General features: G+C 44.3%; 1 protein-coding gene across 1 annotated transcript in view; it reads right to left on the reverse strand.

Annotated features, from left to right (window-relative positions):
* Positions 1 to 1,503, reverse strand: part of LOC131248674 (mediator of RNA polymerase II transcription subunit 15a-like) — an 83,595-nt gene extending 82,092 nt beyond the window's left edge. The window contains exons 1-2 of the mRNA XM_058249060.1: positions 1,332 to 1,503; positions 968 to 1,187 (exon numbers count right to left, since the gene is read on the reverse strand). Coding sequence (XP_058105043.1) covers positions 968 to 1,095 — 128 coding nt within the window. The 5' untranslated portion in view covers positions 1,096 to 1,187; positions 1,332 to 1,503. The remainder of the gene's footprint in view (positions 1 to 967; positions 1,188 to 1,331) is intronic.
* Positions 1,504 to 24,159: the final 22,656 nt, after the last annotated feature.

Consider the following 24,159-nt stretch of genomic DNA (forward strand, 5'->3'; position numbering starts at 1 on the left):
CTATCTTCAAATTCCATAGCTTTATTGCAGATTGTAAGGACTAATTATAAATAAGGCTTATGGCCTATGGAATAAGACAAGTTGGATGATATTTTCTTTTATGAAATTCTCTTATTTTCTCCACCGTAGCTGTTAAGGGGGTGGAAGTGATCTCTAGTTCAAGACTAGAGGACTGTTGAGCTTGCTCACAGTCTTGTATTCATGATCTCTAGCGTTCGGCTAGGATTATTGGATCCTTTCTCACAATCTCTTTCTTCTCTTATGGTTCTATTTTCTTCCCCTTCCGAGGTTTGCATTATTCACTCTTTCCAAATTGGTTGCCTGACCTCAACATGTAAATATAATATTAGTGTTTAAATATTCATTATGAATTAATCATGCATGCAACTGCACCCCATGTCACATGTGCACGTTCCACAAGTGTGCACAAGAAGAGGACCAGATGGGGTTTGTTTATTTGTTTCGGTTTCGGGTTTCCCTTTTATTGTTTCAGTTCCATAGTAGTTGTTTGGCAATTTTAGAAAGTTCATATTACAGTAGGAATAGAAATATTCAATAAGGACCTTCAAACAGACTATCATTGCATTATGCGTGGGAGAAATTTATACGATTTATGTCCAATAAGAAATGCTGAGAGATTTTTCCTACAGTAGAAGAGTGGAGATAATTTGTGTTATCTCTAGCATAAAGGCTATAAGACTGTTGAGCTTTGCTCTCAATCTTTCGTCTATCTTATCCATGCATGTGGATGTTTGAGCTTTAATCCGGTATGTAATCTCAGTTTTCATTTAGATTCAATTTATTTGATTGTATTTGCATTAATTGAGAATGCCCGCCTCCACTTTGGTATTTTGTTCTAATATCTGACCGTATCATGATTGCAATTCAGTTCAATTGGGCATCCAAACACATGCTGAAGCGAGAATGAAGTATGCCTGAAAAAATAAAACAGACAGAAGTCACTCACATCTTATTAACGAGCCTCTGTCGAGAATCAGTGGTCAAACGGGTCCTCCAATCAATACCGTCCATGTTGGAATCGCTACTATCCATGTTGGATTCCCCATGAGCAGGTCTCCAATTGTTTCCATCCATTGAAAAAAGCCCAAAACAAGAACTAGTAACAAAAGCAGGTCCGGGAAGGCTTCAGAGCGGCACGCCCAAACGCGAAATGCACCCTTCGGATACTGAGAAAAGGCACAAAAGTTCATCAAAAATACGAAAAAAAGGAAATATAAGAAGAATGAAATTGTAATGGGAATAGGATTGTGGTTTGGAAGATTTATCAGCACAATCAGAGGTAGAGAAAAAGAAAAAGAAGAAAAGATTACAGTTTTTTGAGAGAGAGAGAGAGAGAGAGAGAGAGAGATTTGGGTCTGATAGCGCGAGAGAAGGGGATTTGGAGGAATTAGCAGAAAGTAATATTTAGATGGTTTCAGGGTTTGTCGTATAATCCCATAGCTTGGAGTCCATCCCACTTCATGTTTGGAAGAGAAGACCGCCGTAGCGCGGAATGGAAACGGATTAGCAACTCACCCAGCGACTGGCCAATGGCTCGTGGTTGGTGTTCTGTGGGCCCCACCATGATGTATATGTCTCATCTATGCCGTCCACTCATTCCTCCAGATCATTTTATGGTATAAGCCCAAAAATGAGTTTGATCCAAATCTCAAGTGGATCGCACAAGTGTTGATTGAACGTCCACCATTAAAAACTTTTTGGGGCCACAAAAGTTTTGGATCAAACTGTTTTCCCTTCATCCAAGTCTTTATGACCTAATCAACGGTTTAGATGTCAAATACCCACTACAGTTGGCCCTAGGATGTTTTTAATGGTGGACATTCAATCACTACTATTTTCCCATGGTATGGTCTACCTGAGATTTATATCTACCTCATTTTTGAGATCAACCACTAAAATTATATTTCAAAATGGATGGACGGCGTGGATAAAACACAGATCATGGTGGGTCCACATATCACCGACCACTGGGCACCTGGTAGCAGCGTCACTAGCCATATCGCGTCCGCCTGGAATTGCCATAAACCACCACGGCCGTATAGTGCGTTGACGTCACCCAGTTATTTGGACCCCATTATGATGTATGTGTTATAACAATACCATCCATTCGTTTTGAGACATCATTTTATGGGACGGGCTCAAAAATGAGATAGATCCAGATTTCATATGGACCACACCACAAAAATCAATGGGTACAGTGACGCCCACCGTTGAAACCTTCCTAAGGCCCACCCTGATGTCTATTTTCCATCAAACCTGTTCAAAAAGTCAGACAGACTTAGATAAAGGTAAAAAACAAATATTAACTTGATCCAGAACTTCGGTGGCCTCCAGTAAGTTTTCAATTGTAGGCATTCAATCCCACTTCTTTTCATGGTGAGTTTCATTTGAGATTTGGATCTGTCTGATTTTTGCTCCAATGCCTTAAAATGATCTTGAAAAATGAATGAATGGTGTGGATATAGTCCATACATCATGGTGGGACGGGAAAGGAAAATCTTGCCGGCGTCGAGACACCCACGTCCGCTGGATTTGCAAAAACCAGGACATCGATTAAGGCATCATGCATCGAAATCCCAGATGGATTTGGAGGGGTTCTTCTTACCGCTCCTGAGCCGATGATATTAGGGCTTATTTTCCAAAGCATGCCAATCTTATATTCATTGAAGAAAACAAACAAGACGGATGAGTAGCTCCGTGATATTTTTAATTTAATTCCATCCATTACCACCGAATACACTGAACCAAACAGGCCCTTACTGGATTGAAACGTAAAGATCAGTTACGAATCAAAGCACTTTTTTTTCCTATTTCCTGAACACTATATCTTCTGCGAATCCAAGCAATCTCACTCCACGCGCCTTTGAAAAGGAAAGAAGGAATCAGTTGGGTCTCTTTTTCGTTACAGAGACGCAGGAGTCTTACGTTTCTTCGTTTGTTTCAACCATGCGTGCGATTCGCGCGACGAGAGATCAAACCGAATTTCATGTACGGTTGTCTCGTGTCACGCATACGAGATATCCGGGCCACTCATCATGTTGTAGAAACAGTGAAGTTTCCTGGGGAAGAATTTCATTACAACCAAATTGGAGATGGATCGGATTTGTAGGATGTGGAATGTGAATCTTTTCATTCATCCGTTTTTCTTAATAAACGCTTGGGACATGATGAGTGAAATGCGTGCTTTTCGGAATATGGATTGCTTGTGGAGTGTCCAACCTGGTGAATGGCATGGATCTCGCACAAATATGCCAAGTCATCAGCTGACCGCTTCAATCCTTCCTCGCGCAAATGGATTAGGACTTCCCGTCCAGAATCACTCTGGATTTTGGCCTAATAAAAGGGAGCAGTATGATACAAGACAAAACCTTCCACGTCAGTGATGACACGGAGGCTTAGAATTGCATATAAAGAGAGTAAGAGAGGAGAATGTTCCCACCGCGCACCTTGGCACACGTCTCATGGCCCAGAAGCTGAATGGTCCACGTGATACGGCACCCCTTGCAACCGTATGGGCTCAATTTTCAGTCTTATCCAAAACTCTAGTAGGTCACAACAAAGAGAAATGTAAATTATAGGAGGAAACTGTTTCCATTTGCCATGTCCGAGTTTTGTATCGAGCTTAAAGTTGAGTTTGCGAGGTTTCAAGGGGTGTCGCATTACATGGACCGCTCAAATTTTGTGCCTATGACACGTGCGTAAAGGTGTGTACGGGTGCTCAAATAAGAAGGTGCACAAGTAAGCATTCCGAGATATATATATACATATATATATATATATATATATATATATATATATATATATATATATATATATATATATATATATATATATATATATATATATATGACACACACACACACACACACCACAAGTAAGAATCATTAAATAGACAATATCTAGGTTGAGGGATTTTTTTGCTGTGTCTTTTTAACAATATTTTTACACCAAATTTTATAATGCTTCTAAACAAAATATTTGGTAAAATAAATATTTTTAAAAAAATCTTAATGGTACGAAGTAAACACACTTTAAAATAAAATTCATTGAAGCTACTGAAAAGCCTGTGAACCCATCATGTGGGGCCCACTTTCATTCCACAAAGTGATAAAAACTATATATATATATATATATATATATATATTCAATACTAGTGGACTTCAGTTTAGAAGAAGATACTTTATCATAACAGTTGTTATGGGAAGATCCGAGCCTTCTCAACTCCGAGGTCCGACGCCGTTCAGAGCCGACTGGAGATGCACGAATAAGTCTAGAATTACAAGAACGGCTGAAGGGAAAGACTTTCGGCTCGGCCTTAGTTACGCTCTTACTCCGAGGCTTTGGGCAGACGAGCTAGGGCCAGGGCTGTTAGTTCGGAGTAATCTGAGGCCGAGGTAGTCAGTTTGAAACTCAGATCGGGATCTACTTGTGGGACCTCAAGTTGTCCCACTACTGCATGTTTAGTGACGGTTATTCAATCGCCCACGTTCGTACGACCACACAACGGTTGGGCAACTGAGTCCCCCTGCGGGAGGTGGTGAGTGCCCCAAAACGCGCCGAGTTATACGGACACGCCCTTCTCAGGTGAGAGGGTATAAATAGTATCTAGTAGGGAGGAAACAGGTACGCAATATCTCGCACTCTCCCTCTACAAATCAACTTAGACCCAGATTCCCTTGACCGGACTTAGGCATCGGAGGGTGCCCTACTTGAGCCAGGGTCTCCTTTGCTTACCATTGTTGTGCAGGTTCAGGACCCTGAAGCAGCTCGGAGTTCATCGGTCCAAGCGGAGAGTCATCCAGCTTTTGTCAGCAATATTTTTGGCGCCGTCTGTGGGAATCTAATACAAGAAGTCAGTTCCTTATTCTTAAGCACAATGGCGAGAGGAAAGAAGAAATTTGCAGCTGTGGAACCGGAGCAGAATGATCAGACTCGGTTTTCCTCACTACTTCACGCCGAGTCAGCCCCAGGACCTTCCCAGCATTCCCGCAATCAGGCGAGCAAGTATCGAGATATGCAAAGCGAGATACAAGCCATGCGTGACGAAATTAACAAGATGAAACAGCGATAGGAGCAGCAGCCGGAGTCGTATCCTGTCCAGGAAATGGTCAGACTGGTGGTGGAAGTCCAGTCCACACCACGGAGTATAAGACCCGAGGAGTCTCAACATCAATCCGCTCGGGTTCCAGCCTCAGTCCAGAACCCTCCCTCGACCCAAGACCGAGTTTTAAATCGGAACACAATGACCCAAGTTCCAACGAACGTCTCGGTCACCTCAGCTCTGGCACTGGCAGATCTCCATCACGAGATAGAAAAGAGGAGGGGAAGAAGAACTCCTGAAGTAGAAGTCACGTAAGAGATAGTGGCTGAAAACAAAGACTCGTGGGAGACATGGTTTACAGAGCTCAACGACAAGATTCTGATGCTAGAAAAGAATCAGCAGCCATCATCAGTTCCCACCGCCGTCCAAGTGATGATGGAGGAGACCGAATCTCCCTTCACCGCTGCGATCATGAGCGAGGTGATGCCACAGAGGTTTCGGATACCTCCCGTCATTCAATACTCTGGGTCTGGCGACCCATCCAAGCACGTGGAGGCTTATCACTCATGGATGCAAATCCAGATAGCGACGGACGCAATGATGTGCGGGGGATTTTCAATCACATTCACAGGATCCGGTTGGAGTTGGTACCGCCAGTTCAAACCCAATTCCATTGGTTCCTTTGCAGAGCTCAACCGATTATTCCTTACCCAATTCATAAGTGGTAAGAAGAGTTGAAAACTAAACACCCATCTGTTCACCATCAAGCAAGGGCCTAAGGAGTCATTGAAAGACTACATCGTCCGTTTTAATGAAGAAGCATTACAGGTGGTAGACTATGACGACAAGATGGCGCTATTTGCCGTGTTCGGTAGTCTGAAAGAGGGGAAGTTCACCTTCTCTATTGGAAAGAATCCGCCGAAGACGTTAGCCGAGCTCAGAAATATACTAACACTGAGGAATTCTCCAACGCTCATAAGAATGTTCAAGTAGCAAAGCCAACTGGCAAGGGGAAGAGGCCGAGGAACGAAGAACCCAGTCGTCTAGTAAAAGACCAGACGACCGCACTCCTCGCGATCGTCGTTCGAGCAAAAAACTTGAAGGTAAATTTCGTTCCTACACTCCCCTTAACACATCTACCGAACAAATTTTGCTGGACATTAGAGACCAGAAGCTCTTGAATTGGCCCGTTTGCATGAAGGCCGATCTAGATCATCGAGACAAGCGCAAGTATTGTCGCTTCCATCGTGATCACGGCCACAACACAGCTGACTGCGTGGATCTTAAAGATGAGATCGAGACCCTTATCCACAAGGCTCACCTGTGTCGATATACTAAGGGGGGAGAACAACTCGGAGAGAAGAACGAGAGCAACCAAATAATACTGCGAAAGAGCTGGCTGAAATTCGTACCATCTTTAGTGGTTCACCCGGTGGAGGAGATTCAAACAGGGCTCGAAAAGCCCATTCTTAGATCCAGAACTCTACATCCACATGACTGAGTGGCCGAGCAAGGAACTCTGGGTCAGCCCGTGCAATCTGACCTTCACGTAAGATGATGCGTGCGGAATCCAGCATTCGCACGACGAAGCCTTGGTAGTTACTATGACCATAGCCAACCACAAGGTGTACCGCATCCTGGTCGACACCGAAAGCTCAGTAGATGTGATCTTGTAACGACCTTGGAATTTTTGTGCTAATCTTTCCTTAAGTAGTTGTTTTCGGGGTAATTAGCGTTATACTCGATTGCTTGTGAAATTCGCATCAATCACTTTAAATTGTATCTGCATGACTCTAAACTTGTAGATTAGTTAGCGCTCCATTACTCTGAAACCTGGGATCCATCGCTAAATCCAATTGTTCTAGGGATTTTTTGGAAGATTTGGATCGGACCTGGACCGCGCGTCGAAAGTCCGATGGCGATGATCTTAGGCTGTTGCGGTCACCGAGTTGGGCTTCACCATCACCTCGAAAATCAAGTCCATGTGATGTTTTGGGTCGATTTGTTTGAGTTCGGAGTGAAGAGTGTGAGAACGGTTGGAATTTATTAAGTTTTTATGAAATCTGAGTCGTGTCGCTTGCGCGACGATTTTAAGCTATCTGACCATTGGATTCTGACCCAATTTCACCCTCTGATCAGGATAGTTGGCCCAGGCATATCCTAGTGCTTGTGGACCTGATCGAGATTCCGTGACCGTTGAATTGAGTGTGGTCCGCCACGGCTGATCTGAAGAGCCGGTCGGTATGAAAACTCAGCTTGACCTAGATCCATGGTCAAGGAGCTTAAGTCTGACCTTTCGTGGTTATAGGCCCACCAGAAGTGCTTCGTTGGATCGAGAAAGGCATACTTTGGTTATAACCTAAGTATACCTTGTCCCTAGGGTTATTTCCATCAAAGATAGGCCTATTTATAGTCCTTAAACCCTAGCCCTCTTTTCTATACGAATTTTCTCTAACCCTAGCTTGGAAAGAGAGTGGAAAAGAGAGAGAAAGTGAGAGATATAAGTTGGTGAATCATCTTGGATTCTTCCTTGTTCTTCTTCATCTTTGAACCTTCACTTTGAATCATTATTCTGACGGTTCTGAGTTCATTTTGGGGTAAGTTAATCTAACCCTAATCTGTGTTAGAGCTTAGATTAGTCTTGGTGTTGTTGTATCTCATTTCTATCGTTGTTTTAGGGTATCCTATCGCCGTTGACGAAGACAACTCGTCTAAATCAGTTCGGTGTTCTTTCCTTGCTTAAGGTACGGACTTTAAGTGTATAGGTTATGGTTTTCAAGGCTTTCAACACCAGTTAGTGATTTATTCTTGTTATGGATGAGATTTCGCATGCCAAATGTTGTGTTTACGTTGCTTTCCTGATATGCATGTGCTATATTGAGATTTGTGTATTCTATGTGTATTTATAAAGTATCGTATACGTATAAAATATGCACTTATGTTTGCCATGATTATTTGTCATGTATGTATGCTAGATGCATGTATGACAACTCCTTGGTAAAAGGAATTGTCAAAATGCATGTATTTCAACATACGTCATGTATGTTGTTCCATGTATGCTAAGTATTTGTAGAAATGCATGAATGATCTAAAGTGTAATTTATTACACTAATTGCGGGCGTTGAGAAGTGATTCTCAACGCTCCTATTGATGTGCATGATTTCCTTTATACAAGTTACATTCCATGTTATTTAAATTCAAGCATTACCTATGCTTACATTTATGTTAAGTTGAGATTCTTCAGATGCGTATGTACCATGATTTAAGTTGTTATTCCATTACTGTTTTTCATTCCATATGAATATCTGTTGTAGTGTAAGGTGTGTGGGACTATGCATTAGTCCAGGAAATCGGTAATCTACCTTAAGGTTGTGGCTGAGATTGCTTTCGCCACAAAGGACGTGATTAGACGAACCCGAGCCGTATTAGAGTTGTCGGCAGTGGTTTGGCCACGCGGAGTGTTTGCGCACTCTATGTCATTCAACTCAACGTGCGCTCGTGCTAGTCGAGTTCGTCAAGTAACCCGATTATCCGATGTATGTTCACCATGTATTGGACGTTACTGCTTGAATCTAGGGTACCGAACTTACCAGTGAAATCCTATTAACCATGGTACCTCGATCCGCTAAGACTCATGAGCCGGACATGGTGGTATGAGACACCGTGGTCGAGCTGTCGGCCTACGTTGGGGTGACGAGCCTCCCCGTAGTGACCAGTGAGCAACCAAACTCGTGAGCCGATTATGGTGGTATGGGACACTATATTCGTGCTGTCGGCCTACATTGATTGGTGACGAGCCCTTTGTAGTGACCTCGAGCATACCTGGATACCGCAATGAGGTGACGAGCCGAATTATGGTAGTAAAGGTATGAAAGGCGTGCATTGATTGGTGACGAGCCCTTTGCTACGACCTCAAATATATGATCGTATGAGATGTCTAGGATTGACGACCCTAGTATGGATTACTGTTTGAATGGTGATATGAGGAAGGTATCTTAGCTTCCCAACCTTGCTGTGTGAAATGGACTAATAACAACTTGGTAATCATATCCATGCACCGCATTTGCATGTGCTTTGTAGATGTGGCGCACTTTGAGGCGATGTCATGCGTAACGTAAGATGAAGATGCTGAGGGTGTACGTGTGAGGGCACGCATCATATTGCATACATCCTTGCATTAATAAGAGTACTTAGGATTTATTTAATTGTCCTGTTTTATCATTATTGTTTGATTGAACTGATAACATGTTAACTAGTGCCTTATTGTTCCACTGAGTTGATCACTCACTCCCACGTTCTGGGGCGGTGTTAAACACCCACCAGACTCTGTCTTAGGTTCTGATGTTGCAAATGTGGATGCGACTTCTGAGGCAGAGCGGGAGATGGATGATGATGAGGCTGCCTTCTCCTATATGCAGTTTTCAGACGGGTTCTAGCGAGCCTTGGTCTGATGCACGAGATCTCTGGGATTATTTTTGGGAATTAAAATGATTTAACTTGATACTTATAATTTTGTTAAGTAACACTTTCATGCGACCTGGTTGTATATGTACTTCAGGGATTTACACTTGTACACATATTTTTCTATAAGTCTTCCGCTTGCTTTATTCACTTATCCCTGAATCATATCTGTGTTTTGGCTTAATCTATTCCATGTTTTATGCACTAATACAGTCAACATACATCCTTCATTAAATATGTTGCATAAGTGAGGTTTTGGAACTCGGGAGCTGAGTTATGCTCCACCCCGAATTTCAGGGCATTACAAATCTACTCTGAAGCTTTTGAAAGAATGGGAATTCCAAGGTCACGCCTCAGACCTATGAAGACCCTCCTGCATGGCTTTGCCGGAGAAAGGATGATCTCCGAGGGAGCCATTTCCCTCCCTGTAACTGCAGGAGAAGGACGTCATCAAGTTACCCTCATGGTGGACTTCCTTGTCATTAACATGTCGTCAGTACATAACGTCATTCTGGACAGACTTTCTCTCAATGCAATGAGGGCAGTCGTCTCCACCTACCATCTGATGATAAAATTTCCCACCGAGGGAGGAACAGGTTACCTCTGAGGTGATCAACGCGAGGCTCGGAGATGTTATGCGATAGGAGTAAAGAAAGGGTCAGTGAAGCAAGCCCTCACCATCAACATCCTAGATCCTAGGAGACCTACAGAGGACTCATCTGTGGAAGACTTGGAGAAAGTACCGCTCGACAAGGCAGATCCGAGCAAAACCGTTTAGCTCGGAACATCTTTGAATTCCGAGCAACGGTCTGAAATACTGGCTTTCCTGCAACAACACAGAGACGTCTTCACATGGTCGCATGAGGACATGCCCGGGATCTCTCATGATGTCATGGTTCACAGGCTGAATGTGCACCCGCATTATAAACCCATGAAACAGAAGAGGAGGCCGTTTGATGCCGAGCAGTATGAAGCCATAGTCGACGAAGTCTTTACACTGCCCAGTGCTTGCTTCATTGAGGAGGTACACTACCCAGATTGGATCGCAAACGTGGTCCTTGTCAAGAAAGCCAACGGGAAAAGGTGGGTCTGTGTGGATTACTCGAACGAGAACAAGGCATGTCCTAAGGATAGCTTTCCATTGCCTCGAATCGATCAACTAGTAGATAGTACAGCGGGGCACGAACTACTCTCCTTCCTGGATGCCTATTCTGGGTATAACCAGATCACGATACATCCCTCAGACAAGTAGAAGACTACCTTCGTCACCGACAAGGGACTTTATTGTTACCGGGTCATGTCATTCGGCCTGAAAAATGCTAAGGCCACATATCAGAGGCTGGTGAATCAAATGTTCGCTAAGCAGATCGGGCACACTATAGAGGTTTATGTCGACGATATGCTCGTTAAGAGCATCAGGGCGTCCGGTCACTTAGCAGATCTCGGAGAAACCGTGGCCATCCTTCAAGAGTATCAGATGAAGCTGAATCCCGCGAAGTGCGCCTTCGGAGTTGGCTCCGGTAAATTTCTCGGGTTTCAAGTCAGTCAAAGGGGCATTGAATCAAATCCCGACAAGATCAAAGCGCTCCTCGACATGAGCTCGCCTCAGACTATCAAGGAGATACAATGCGTCATAGGACGAGTAGCAGCGCTCAGACAATTCATATCTAGAGCCACTGACAAATGTCTCCCCTTCTTTCAGCAGTTGAAGGGTCATAAGAAGGCTGAGTGGACATCGGAATGTGAGTACGCCTTTTAGCAATTGAAACAGTACTTGGGCTCACTGCCTCTACTGTTCAATCCTGAAGAAGGTAAACCCTTGTTCATGTATCTTGCGGTCTCGGCCTCAGCTATCAGCTCGGCCTTGATTAGAGAAGTAGGAGACAAGCATCATCCCGTATACTAAGTGAGTAAAGTCATGGTACCTACCGAGACGAGGTATCTGGCTCTGAAAAAGTTGGCTCTCTGTCTCGTTGTCTCAGCTCAGAGGTTACATCCGTACTTCTAGGCCCATTCCATTGTCGTCTTGACCGACTCTCCCCTTAAGCAAGTCCTCCAGAGGCTCGAGGTGTCGAGTCGGCTAACTAAGTGGGTGATTGAACTCCGGGAGTTTGATATCCAGTTTCGACCAAGGACATCGATTAAGGTTCAAGCTATAGCCGACTTCATTGCAAAGTTCACCACCCACGACGAAGAGGAGATTAGCGCCGAAGTGGAGATAGCTCCTTCACCTATTCCTCCAAGCAATCAAGAGATAGTATCAGAGCTAGGTTGGATTCTTTATGTGGATGGGTCGTCCAATGTCAAGCGTGCTGGAGCAGGAATTGTCATGGTTGCGCCTGATTCTACACCCATCCAATATGCGATCAGACTCGGTTTTAAGGCCTCTAACAATGACAAAGAGTATGAGGCTCTGCTAGCTGGACTCAGGTTGGCAGCCAGTCTGGGGGTCCAATCTCTCCAGGTACGATGTGATTCTCAGCTGGTAGTGAACCATATCTCCACCGAATACAAGGCCAAGGAGACTAGGATGGTGGCTTACCTGGCCGAAGCAAGGAAACTGATAGAAAGATTTTGGAGCTGCACTATCAGTCAGATCCCCAAGGCAGATAATTCCTGGGCCGATACCCTAGCGAAGCTAGCCTCAGCCATGGAGGGAAAGATCCCGCGAGTCATTCCCGTGGAGTTCATAGAAAATCTTAGCATTGACCAAATAGAGAAGAAAACAGTTAACCCAGTAGAAGATGCTCCGAGCTAGATGAACCCAATTTATAACTACCTCGCATCTGGTGAGGTCCCCTTAGACAAGTTGGAAGCTAGTTGCCTGAGAGTCAGAGCAGCACGATACGTAATCCTGGATGAGATCTTGTACAAGAAAGGGCATTCACAGCCCTACCTCAGATGTCTCCGACCCGATGAAGCAGACTACGTGATTCAAGAGATTCATGAAGGCATCTGCGGGAATCACTCTGGTGGTCGGGCCCTGTTTATAAAAATACTCCGCCAAGGATATTTCTGGCCGACCATCAGGGATGACTCGAAGAATTACTTTCAAAGGTACGATAAGTGTCAACGGTATGCGACCGTGCCAAGGCAACCTGCGGAAGAAATGACTCCCATGAGCAGACTGTGGCCATTCACTCAATGGGGGATTGATATCATCGGACCTCTACCCACAGGGAAAGGGTAGGTCAAGTTTGTTATCATCGCAATTGACTACTTCACCAAGTGGGGCGAGGCTAAGCCTATTGCAAAAATCACAAAGTAGAGGTGGTCAATTTTGTCTGGAAGAACATCATCGGCTGATTAGGGATCCCACGTACCATCGTGTCTAATAATGGTAGACAGCTTGATAATGACAAGTTCTAAGGTATGTGCTGGGGACTCGGCATTTCGAACGCATATTCCTCGCCTCGGCACCCGCAATCCAATGGACAAGTGGAGATAGTTAACAAAGTCATCAAGTACCATTTGAAAACAAAATTAGAGAAGGCGAAAGGCAACTGGGTCGAGGAGCTCCCATTTGTCCTCTAGGCTTACAGGACTACGGCTCAGTTATCCATTGGGGAAACCCCATTCTCACTTTCCTATGGTTCGGAGACGATGATGCCAATAGAAATTAGCCTCCCTATAGCTCAGGTCAGAAACTATCAGGAAGATCAAAACACCGAGCAAATTGCAGCTAACTTGGACCTACTTGAGGAAGCCAGAGACATCTCTAGACTCAGGGTAGCAGCTTGGCATTAGCAGGTAGCACAATTCTACAATTTTAAGGTCAAGACTATGTGGTTCCATCCAGGAGACTTAGTCCTTTGCCGAGTCTTCCAGAACAACGCAGAGTTGGGGGCTAGGGCACTCGGACCCAATTGGGAGGGGCCATACCGTGTGGTTTAATCAACCAAGCTTGGCTACTACTTAGAGGATCTTGAGGGCCGCTAGCTCCCCCACCCCTAGAATGTCGAGCACCTAAAAGTCTAATATCTTTGATGTAATGGCCGCTGAAGGCTCCCAATAAGTATACACCTCCAAACGGCTAGCCTTTAAGGCTTTCAATAAAATTCATGTCTCTTCGTATCTACCTGAATGGATTATCTACTAATAGAAAGTTGCCTCTCATAAGCAGGGGCCGACTTAATGAACTGATCCTTTAAAGAAGGGGTTAGTACGTTATCCCACGAAAAGTTCTCTAAGGCATCCCTTCATATTCGGAGGAAAAGCCCGTAGATGACCCGACTCCTCGACAAAGGAGTCGGCTCATCATCCGATTGACAGATCTACTAAAAGTTGCTCGCCAATCGTGGGAGGAACCGACCCCCCCGGGGGCCGGTCTCGATAATTTTAACGTCATAAAATTCTACAAAATGGCCTTGGAGTGAGCCGACCTGCCAAGAAATTGGTTCGGCAATCGACAACTTAACATCTAGCAATCATCATTTAAAAAATCAACTATGATTTAACGATCATCATCCAAAAAATAAACTACCACGCCCTCTTTAGAGGGTTAAAAAATATATCATCCATTAGATTATCCATTAAAACATAAGTCTAGAAAAGTTATAAAAAGGAGGAATGTTAAAAGCTATTCAATCGGAGGAGCAGAAGCTTGAGAGGCAGAGGCTTGGTCCGGGCATGCGTCTCCAGTTGGCTTCTCCCATGCGTCCTCAAGTAGTAGAGGCTCAAGGTTAAGGTCTAGAGAGAGCTCTTGGACCGCATCTATACAAGCGTCGAAGCCGCAGTTATAGAACTTGGTGGCTTCAGTAGCCCTCTCCTCCGAGGACTTGAACGCGTCCACTGCAGCAACCACCACCGAGGCCAGGGAGGCCTCGTCTTTAGCCTGCTGAGCCTCTTTCACCAGGGTGATCGCTCAATGCTACTCTTCCGTAGCCTCAGCTTTGGTCTGCTCCAGCATGTCCCCCAATCGAGCGTTTTCCTTAGCGAGCGAGTCGGCATGGGCCCTGGCTCGAGACAGTTCGGCTGTAGCAGTGGCACATCGGGCTTCATGATCGTTGGCGACCCCCTTTAGTTGTAGCTCGTGGGCCTTTCCATCGTCAAGCTGTCGGCGTAGTTCTGCCTGCTCCATTCGGAGGAGCGCAGCCTCGTCTCGGAGGGTCCCTATCTGGTTCCTGATGGTCCTTACCTCCGCATCTTTCTGTGTTAGATCCCTTAACCTCTCTCGAGTCAAGAGGAGCCTCAGGACGGACTGAATTGAAGAAAGAGAATAAGCATACAGACATAACAAAAGAAACTAAAGGTAAGAAAGGTTGGTGGAAATACCCAGTAGAAGACAGAAGCTATGTCGTTGATGAAGGACTCATTCGACTTGGTAAGAAGGGCCGCTATCTCCTCCTCCGGGGCATGTTTAGCAGCCTAGTGAACTAAGCATGACATGTGATAACTCGGCTGAAACCTCCCTCCGCTAGTTCCACCCTAAGTCGACCCCATCACTCCCCCTTCTCCGGTCCTGCTACCCGCCGAAGCTTGGGCCTCAACCTCGGGGTCGTTCCCAGCTTTGGGAGGAGAGAGCATCACGTCAGTCATCCTAATAGCCTCCTCCGACTCGAATGAAGATGGGATAGCTATGTAAGGTTCGGGACTGGCGGGGGTGCATCATGGACGCGAGGCGTAATGGCAGGAGGGGAGATTGAAGCTACAGTTGGAGCTATGGCAATAGAAATTAGAGCTGCAGGTGAAGCTACAGTGATAGAAATTGGGGCCGAGGGGCTCTCACCGCAAGGAGCTGTCTGCCTCCTCCGAACAATTATTTTTGTTCGGGGTTCCGCTCTTAGCATCTCCTCGACAGTTGGAGCAGCTTTCCTCTTCCGGGATTCATAAGTCTCGGCCATACCTACATACAGAATAATTAATTGACTTCCGAGCTGAGAGATTCAATTCCCTCAATGTAAAAGATGAAGGAAAACTTACTGAATTAAGTAGGGAGTGGTTTGAACTTGCAGAGCCCGGATCGATAAAGATTATCGGCAGTGATTAGATCTGACTAGGAGCGTAGGTCTCCCGAGCGCGCCTTCGCCTTGGCGATCTGGTTCTTTTGGCCCGAGGTGACAAGAGGCGAGCCCCTCGGGAAGTCTGCAAAAATAAAAAGAAGGCTCCAGTCAGACTACAACAAATGAGGAAGCATCGTGAGAAGACTATTCAGAATCCGACCTAGAGAGTTAAATCGGGTAGGAACCCGAGTCCTTAAGTTCCTAAGCTCCATTGCCAGTGCCTCCCACTCAATTGAAGCCCAAAACTACTTGTTCTTCCAGTCCTTGTTAGAGGATGGAAGTTGCAGGACCAGCCACGAGCCCTTGTTGCCGCAAGTTGTGAAGTAATACCACGACTCTTGGCTATCGTGCTTGACCAAGTGTAAGCTGATCAGCTCCTCTGGAGTTAGCTCGAGTTCTCGACTTGGCGCCAGATGATGTAAGCAGATATCAAAACCCTCCAAGCGTTGGGGATAAACTGGCCTAGAGCCAGTCCCAAGTAGGCCGTCAGGGCTCGGACGAAGGAGTGCATGGAAGTCGGAGCCCACATTACAGTGCGCAGAGGAAGATCACAACTTCCCATTCAGAAGGAGCTCCGGTGGTATCAAGAGGCTCTGACACCCATATCTACACAGAGTCTGGGATCTCGAACTCCGATTGGATCCATCCCATCTGAGACTCGATTAACATAGAGCCTCCTGGGATGGTTTCCGTAGCCTGCCCGCTAGAAGGCATCTCTGCACGGCATGTCGTTAAGTCTCGAGGGGCTCGAGCGGTTTTCTTTCTGTCTATGTGGCGTGTCCGAGCCCCCACCTCTTTGTCCCTTCTGGGTGGGTGGAAGAGAGGTACTGCTTCTAAGGGGCCTTCAGAGGCCCCTCTTCTATCATCCGAGCACCCCGGCCCGGAGTTATCATCAAGGTTGTAATCTTCTCGAACCATATTTAAATCGTCCGACATCCTGCGGAGGTGAAGGAAATAGAAGTAAAGCGAAAACGAAAGGGGGGACTTACCAGACGGTCACCGGGAATCGCTTCTGCCAGAAACTTCGGGTCGGTCGGAATTGCCTTGCTGGAAATCACGGTCGCCAGAAATCACCTTCGCCGGAAATCACCTCCTCAAGGAACCAATAGCCACATGAATTCAGAACGCAAAAATGAGAGGTGTTTCCGAAGCATTGGGGTTTATATAACCCGTGAAGAATCCTCACATTAATGGTGAGACATGATGACTGCAACCGAACCATCGCGAGACGACTTGGGAATACACGTGGCCAAATGTCACTGGCTCAGCACTGCCAGGCCGCATGCCTCTGACATCGGGTGACGAGCTCTGAGCAGTGAAAGCATCGTTCAAGCAGTGGAAGCATCACTCGAACGTCTCTCATGGTTTACGTGGCAGTCCACTATAGGTCCTGCCACGATTCGAGATCTTAACCGTCGCCACACGTTCGTTGGAGGTTAACCCGCAGACGAAAAGCCTCGAGGATGTATCTCTTTGAATATGGAAATCATGATTACAACTATACGTGTGGAGGGTATAATAGTGGAAGCTGTTGATCTTCTGCATGAGTTTACTCTCTGAGTCCATGCTCAAACTCGGAGAGTAGGGGGCTTCTGTTATGGGAAGATCTGAGCCTTCTCAACTCCGAGGTCCGACGCCGCTCAGAGCCAAATGGAGATGCACGAATAAGTTTAGAATCACGAGAACAGCCGAAGGGAAAGACTTCCGACTAGGCCTTAGTTATGCTCTTACTCCGAGGCTTTGGGCAGACAAGCTAAGGCCGAGGCAGTCAGTTTGAAACTCAGATTGGGATATACTTGTGGGACCTGAATTTGTCCCACTACCGCATGTTTAGTGACGGTTATTCAATCACTCACGTTCGCACGACCACACGACGGTTGGGCAGCCGAGTCTCCCGCGGGAGGTGGTGAGTGCCCCAAAATGCACCGAGTTATACGAACACGCCCTTCTCAGGTGAGAGGGTATAAATAATATCTGGTAGGGAGGAAACAGGTATGCAATATCTCGCACTCTCCCTCTACAAATTAACTTAGACCCAAATTCCCTTGACCTGACTTAGGCATCGGAGGGTCCCCTGCTTGAGCAGGGTCTCCATTGCTCACCATTGTTGTGCAGCTTCAAGACCCTGAAGCAGCTCGGAGTTCATCGGTCCGAGCGGAGAATCATCCAGATTTTGTCAGCAACAACAACTATCCAGTGAATAAATTACATGAAATGATGTATACAACACTAGTAGACCCCACTTTAGTGTAAGACCTATTATTGCAACCACAAATGAACTTGCATTTGAAGACAATTAATCCATATAAACAAAATGCTTTTGAGTGATTGAATCAAAATATTTATACCCCTTTGTGAAGATGATTGATCAAATAACAAATTGTGGGTGTGTGTGCAAGCGGGCCGATAACTGGGTCCACAGGCGAAGTTGTGTAAGGTGTCTACTCCCTAATATAAAGATTACAACCGATTTAAGAGAAATTGAGAAATTTCAAAATTTTCCAATTTTTCGCAACTTGGCCCATCTCCCCCAAATCCCAAAAGTGAAGCTTCGAATCTATGATTTTTCATAGGAAATATGAAGAATGATAAATTTGTAACCATTTGATGCCAATTTAACATGATTTACAACCACGGTGTGCCATAAAGGCCGTTACATAAAGGTAATGGTGGCAACTGTTACGTAAAGGTAATGGTGGCAACCGTTACGGGGTCGTAAAGGCCATAACGACCATTACGGAAAAAATGACCCATAAAGGCTATTACAACCCCCATAACAGCCCATTAAGCCACCCATAAAGGTCGTAATAGCCATGTAACAGTCCATTACTAGGCTGATACAGGTTTTTAAGATTTTTTCAATAATAAAAAAAGAGGTGATAACGGCCGTTACATCCCGTATCGTAAATGTAATGGTGGAGGCTGTTAAGGCCACTATTACTGTTACGGAATATCTTGTTTACAGCAAAATAAAAGGATCGAAAATGCTCACTGGATCGAATAGGTGAGATATATCGGCACTACCTATGTGTTTCATAATGCAAAGGTGGGATACAAGATATATTGTGGGATATGTCGACCAATATCGTCGATATTTAAAACACTGAATGCACGTGGGCTGCATATAGGAGCTTGATGAACACATCGGACCGTTGAATCGAGTGGACACAATGATTAGACCACTAGATCTTCATCATCAGACATCTTCATCGTGGACCCCAGGGGCCACGAAATAGTCTAGTTGTTTAGTTTGCTTATATGTTTCGTTATTTTTTGTATAGCTCATATTTGTGTTAAGATTAAGGAGTTAGAAACAACTTTTTAATTCTTTAAGCATCTTTATGTTAAGAATCTTATCTGAGAGCACCTTTTTGTAAAAGGACTTTTCTGATATTATAAAGGGTTGGACATCCGCACTCTAACCATTATGCATGTTATAAATGAAAGAGATTTCTCTCATTTTGCTTTGAGATTGAGCGAAAAAAAAAATATCATGTGATTGGTTTGGTGGTGCAAAACCACGGAGAGCGATTGCCTTGTTATCTTTTCTACTTTTCTCTCTTCTTAACAAGTTTTTTAAACCCTAATCATAATACAAAAATTCCCAAATTCCAAAATCCCTTGAACCCAAAATCTAAAATTTTAACCTGAAACCTCTTAAAACTTCAACCCTTAGGTTCCAAACCCTAATTCCTCTAAGTGAAGATACTCTAAACCCATTTCTCACATTCCCTAACCCTTAAACAGCCCTAACACATCAAAACTCTTACAATGCACATGATTTGCATTGAATTCAGATTTAACCATATGCTAGGATAAGGGTTCTATCTCCCATAAGTCTTCGTTAATCAATCATTTATGAGATTCGCATTGTGGGGCTGTCATAGGCTTGAATTTGGATATGCCATGAATTTGAAATTTCTAAATTTATGGTAAATTAGCTTTATTTTGTCGTTCGATTGCTCTAGTGAATCTATCTTTTAATTTCATGGCATCATATTAGGTTAGATCATTCCGTCCTATATCATCATCCCAAGGTCGCAACCTTCAGGGGAGCTCCGTAAGACCACACATGCCTTGTCTTCCCCAACTCACTACCCCTCCTTTATGTTGCAGAACAAAAAGAAAGATCAAGCCGAGAAGGTGCCTCACTTATCCTTACGCCAAACCATTATATCATGCTTCCCTCCTAGGGCAACACAACTAGATGCAATCTAATAACAATACATGCTCCTCCACCTCTTCATCAAGAAGAGGTCTATTATAGGGAAGGGACCATATAACTCTCTCCCAAATGCAAGAGAAACATTGAGCCACCTTAATATTGATTCCTATAGACAACTGAGCCATCAGAGGAAACTCTGCATGCGATGACTGATCGCTAATCCACACATCTTCCCATAATTGAATTTTTCCCTATTGTCAAGGAAAAAGCGAACGCCTTCAAAGAACTTGGCCTTAACAAAAGATACCACTTTTCCAAATGGTCGAAGCTCTATAAACAAAGGAGTCCCTAATACTCGACCCTCCATCCTGGCATCCATACTTATTAGCCATGATCTCCCTCCATAGTGCTCCCTCCTCTGCCCCAAATATCCATAATAAACACTTCTCCAACAGAGCAAGATTCATCAGCTCTAGTTCTGTTATATCGGTCCTCCTTCATACGACTTCAACACCTCCCCCCAACAGAAGAGATGGAACTTTTTATTCTCTTCTGACCCTTGACATAAGAATTCCCACCTTAAGCATTCTAGCCTGACTAACACCACCTTTGGGCATTTGAATACCAACATGAAGTAAACTGGCAAGTTCGAGAGGGCAGCTTTTCTGAGAGTAATTCGGCTACCAAGGGGTAGTTTTCGACCCTTCTACTGAGCCAATTTCCTTTCAAATCTCTCCACTACTCTGTCCCACAAATGTTTAGCCAACTTTCCTATGTAAAGAGGAAAACCAAGGTAAAAGTGGATGGGAAGGAGCATGCCTCGCATCCAAATATCTTTGCCAGCCACTCGACTTCCATCTTGGGCATATAAATACCCATCATCTCGCTTTTAGCGATGTTAACTTTCAGTTCTGACACCTCTTTAAAACATCTAATAATCATCCTTAGTTTTCCACCATACTAGAATCAATGTCCTAAAACATAATCATATTGTCGGCAAACTGAAGATGGGATATTGGAGGACTTGGGCCTCCAACACTGAACCCACTTAAAAGACCAACTGCCTACCCACATTCCAGCATTATACTCAATGCTTTAGCAACCACAATAAAGAGGAGCAAGGATAACGGATCTCCTTGCCTAATGCCTCTTAAACTTTAGAAAAAGCCTTTTGGAGACCCATTGATTAGAACTGAGAATCAAGCTTAGCTTACACACTCCTTTATCCACCCTCTCCACTTGCTTCCACATCAAACCCGACTTAACATGTAATCCAAGAAGTCCTAGTCAACATGGCAAAGGACTTCTCCATATCCAACTTGCAAGCAAATACTTTTCGCCCCACTCTTGTACCTCGAATATATGCACTAGAGAAATAAGCCCACTATCCAGAATATGGTAGCCCATCACGAAGGCTCCTTGGTTCTTAAATATGATGCTTGCCAAGACTAAGCAGAGCTTGAAGGCTATGACTTTAGCAAGGAAATTATATGGCCCTCCGATAAGGCTAATAAGTACCAAGTGTCTTAAGCTTTCCATACCTGACACCTTCAGAATGATAGCTATAAAGATGCCTCGAGGTTTACCGATAACTGGTCCTTTGCAAAGAATTCTACCATGAAGTTCAACACATCTCCTTTCACAACATCCCAAAAAACCTAGAAAAAAAATGCCTAGGGGAACCAATCCGAGCATGAAACTTTATCCCATCCCAAAGAGAACACAGTTTCCTTTACTTCCTCAGAAAAAGGTCTTTTGAGAGACTCAACCTCTTGGTTGCCAAGCTCTGGCCTCCAATCTTCAATAGTCAATAGCTCCTTATAAAAACACACCATTTCCTTACATACCTTGTCTTTCTCCTCTATCATTCTTCCCTCCACATGATGCAGGACAATTAACCACTTGCTCTACAAGGTTGAACTGTTAGAGCATGGCGAATTAATCCCTTTATCTCATAGCTCAGGCCCCACATCTCATGGGTTAGGACCTTGGTCGAATCCCCCTCGTGGGCCCAAAATCACATGGGCTGCCCACCCCGGGTGTGTCCCCACATCCCACGGGCTACCCCACTCCAGCCCGGTGTGAAATACGCATTAGTCACCGCCGGTGAGGAGTCTCGAACATGAGACCTCTCCTGTGGGCCCCAAATCACATGGGTCACCCACCTCGAGTGTGTCCCCACATCCCACGGGCTACCCCACTAGAGGTCGGTAAGAAAATGCCCCTGCATTAATTACCCCTGGTGAGGTGTCTCGAACACGCGACCTCCCGCTCTAATACCAATTTGATGCAGGACAATTAACCACTTGCTCTAAAAGCTCGAACTGTTAGAGTATGGCGAATTAATCCCTTTATCTCATAGCCCAGGCCCCACATCTCAAGGGTAAAGACCTCGGCCGAACCTCCCTCGTGGGCCCCAAATCACATGGGCCGCCCACCCCCAGGTGTGTCCCTGCATCCCATGGGCGACCCCACTTGATCCCAATGTGAAATGTGCATTAATCATCCCTAGTGAGCAGTCTCGTACATGAGACCTCTCCCATGGGCCCCAAATCACATGAGTCACAAACCCCGAATGTGTCTTTGCATCCCATGGGCTCAAGCCCGGTGTGAAAATGCCCTCCATTACCACAACTATGTTGCTGATCTTGTTACACCTAGCCCTAACACTTGTGACTTTATAGAAAACCCTTGTGTTTTTGTCACCCTCCTATAACCATGTATCCCTCGACCACTGTCTCCATTTGATCTCTTCTTCCTTTAGACCAGCTGAGTAAACTTTTACAAGCTTGCTACAAAAATTTTTCCCTTCCTCTGACAAATTTGCTTCTTCCGCCTTTATATCAAGAGCTTGAATATTACTTGTAAGTGCTATGGTTTTCTGCTCCTTTAGTTGTCAAATTTTGTGGTACCAAAAACACAATCTCTGTCTTGTGTAGCATGTTGATTTATATGTTCAAGACACCGCATCACAATGCTTCAAGTTAAGAACGGTGATCTACTTCAAGACATGCAAGGTCAAGTACTTTGTCCACTCCTATAAGCCTTAAAGTCTAGAGTATTTCAAGAGCTACAAGAGCTACATCAAAAGACAAGTGCTTGTTCAAGATTCAAGATAATGTTCAACTCAAGATGAAGTACAACTCAAGAACAAAAAATCCAAGCTTTAAAAGATCTCAAGTTCAAGCTACATTATGTAGAGATCTCAAAGCTTCATAATCATCAAGGTCAACCATCATCTGAAGAAATGAAGTTTCAATGTTCATACTTCATGTCCTGTATATGAAAGACCTTAGATTGACCTTAGGGTAGGTCATTTTTTATACAATATTCAAATTGAATCACTTTATATGAATTTGGACTGTTCTAAGACTAGTTGTGAACCCTGTTCGACTAGTTCTAGCACTGCCTCGACCAGTCCAAGCAATTCCAGGACCAGTCCTAAGTTGCAAATTTTCAGAATTTTTTAGCTGATGACCAGTCCTGGACTCTACTCGACCGGTCGTGTGAACAGTGCACGATTCGTTCACGACCAGTCTAGCAGCTACGACTCAAACTACAACAATGAAACCTTGTGCCTCACGACCAGTCGTGGAGGCCTCACGACCGGTCGTGAACAGCCTACGACCAGACATGGAACGGTTTTATCCAATTGCGCTCAAAAATTTGAAAATCTGTTCGACCTACGACCAGTCGTAGTGTCCTCAGGACCAGTCGAAGATGCGATTTCTGTAACTATAAATAGAGCACGAATTTTAGAGTTTCATAATCCAATTTAAGAAAAATCAAGGCATCACTTTGAGATAAGTTTGTGTTCATTTTAAGCTACTTTGTGCATATTCAATATTCTCTTTTGTTAGCTTTGTCAATTTGATTTTGTTTCTATATTCCAATCTGATTTGAAAGAGGAATTGTTGTATACCTTCTTCTTGGAATCAAAATCAAATAGTGCTAGCCCAATTGGTTTAATTTAAAATCAATCTAGAACCTAGAACCATTTCAAAGTGAGTATTGGACATTGAACTTCTACATTCAAACTTCTACCCCTATTGGTTCTTCCGGGCTGCTACAAAAGGAGAAATCCAGGTATTTTACATTATTGTAAATTTTCTTATTTTGGTTTCTTTTGAGATTAAGCCAGAAAAATCTCATTGTGTTGGTTATCTGAGGAGAGTCAGAAAACTCAGAGGTTGGGGTTTTTGAATTGTGTAAGCCCATTTGAAAGACACAATTGTGAAGGTTTTGTGTGAACCTGAGAAACCTATTTTCATAGTGAACACTAATATCCCCTGTGTGAGGATATTAGGAGTGGAGTAGCAAGCTGTGTGGCTGCTGTTTAACAGTTGGTGTACACACAGGCGAACCACTATAATTATTTGTATCTTGTGATTTGAATGTTTGTGTAATTTCTATTTCTTTTATCATTCAAATTTGTGGGATGTTTGCGTGGATGTGAATGTTGTAATATT

This window comes from Magnolia sinica, chromosome 6, assembly GCF_029962835.1.
Source record: "Magnolia sinica isolate HGM2019 chromosome 6, MsV1, whole genome shotgun sequence".
Taxonomy (NCBI): Eukaryota; Viridiplantae; Streptophyta; class Magnoliopsida; order Magnoliales; family Magnoliaceae; genus Magnolia; species Magnolia sinica.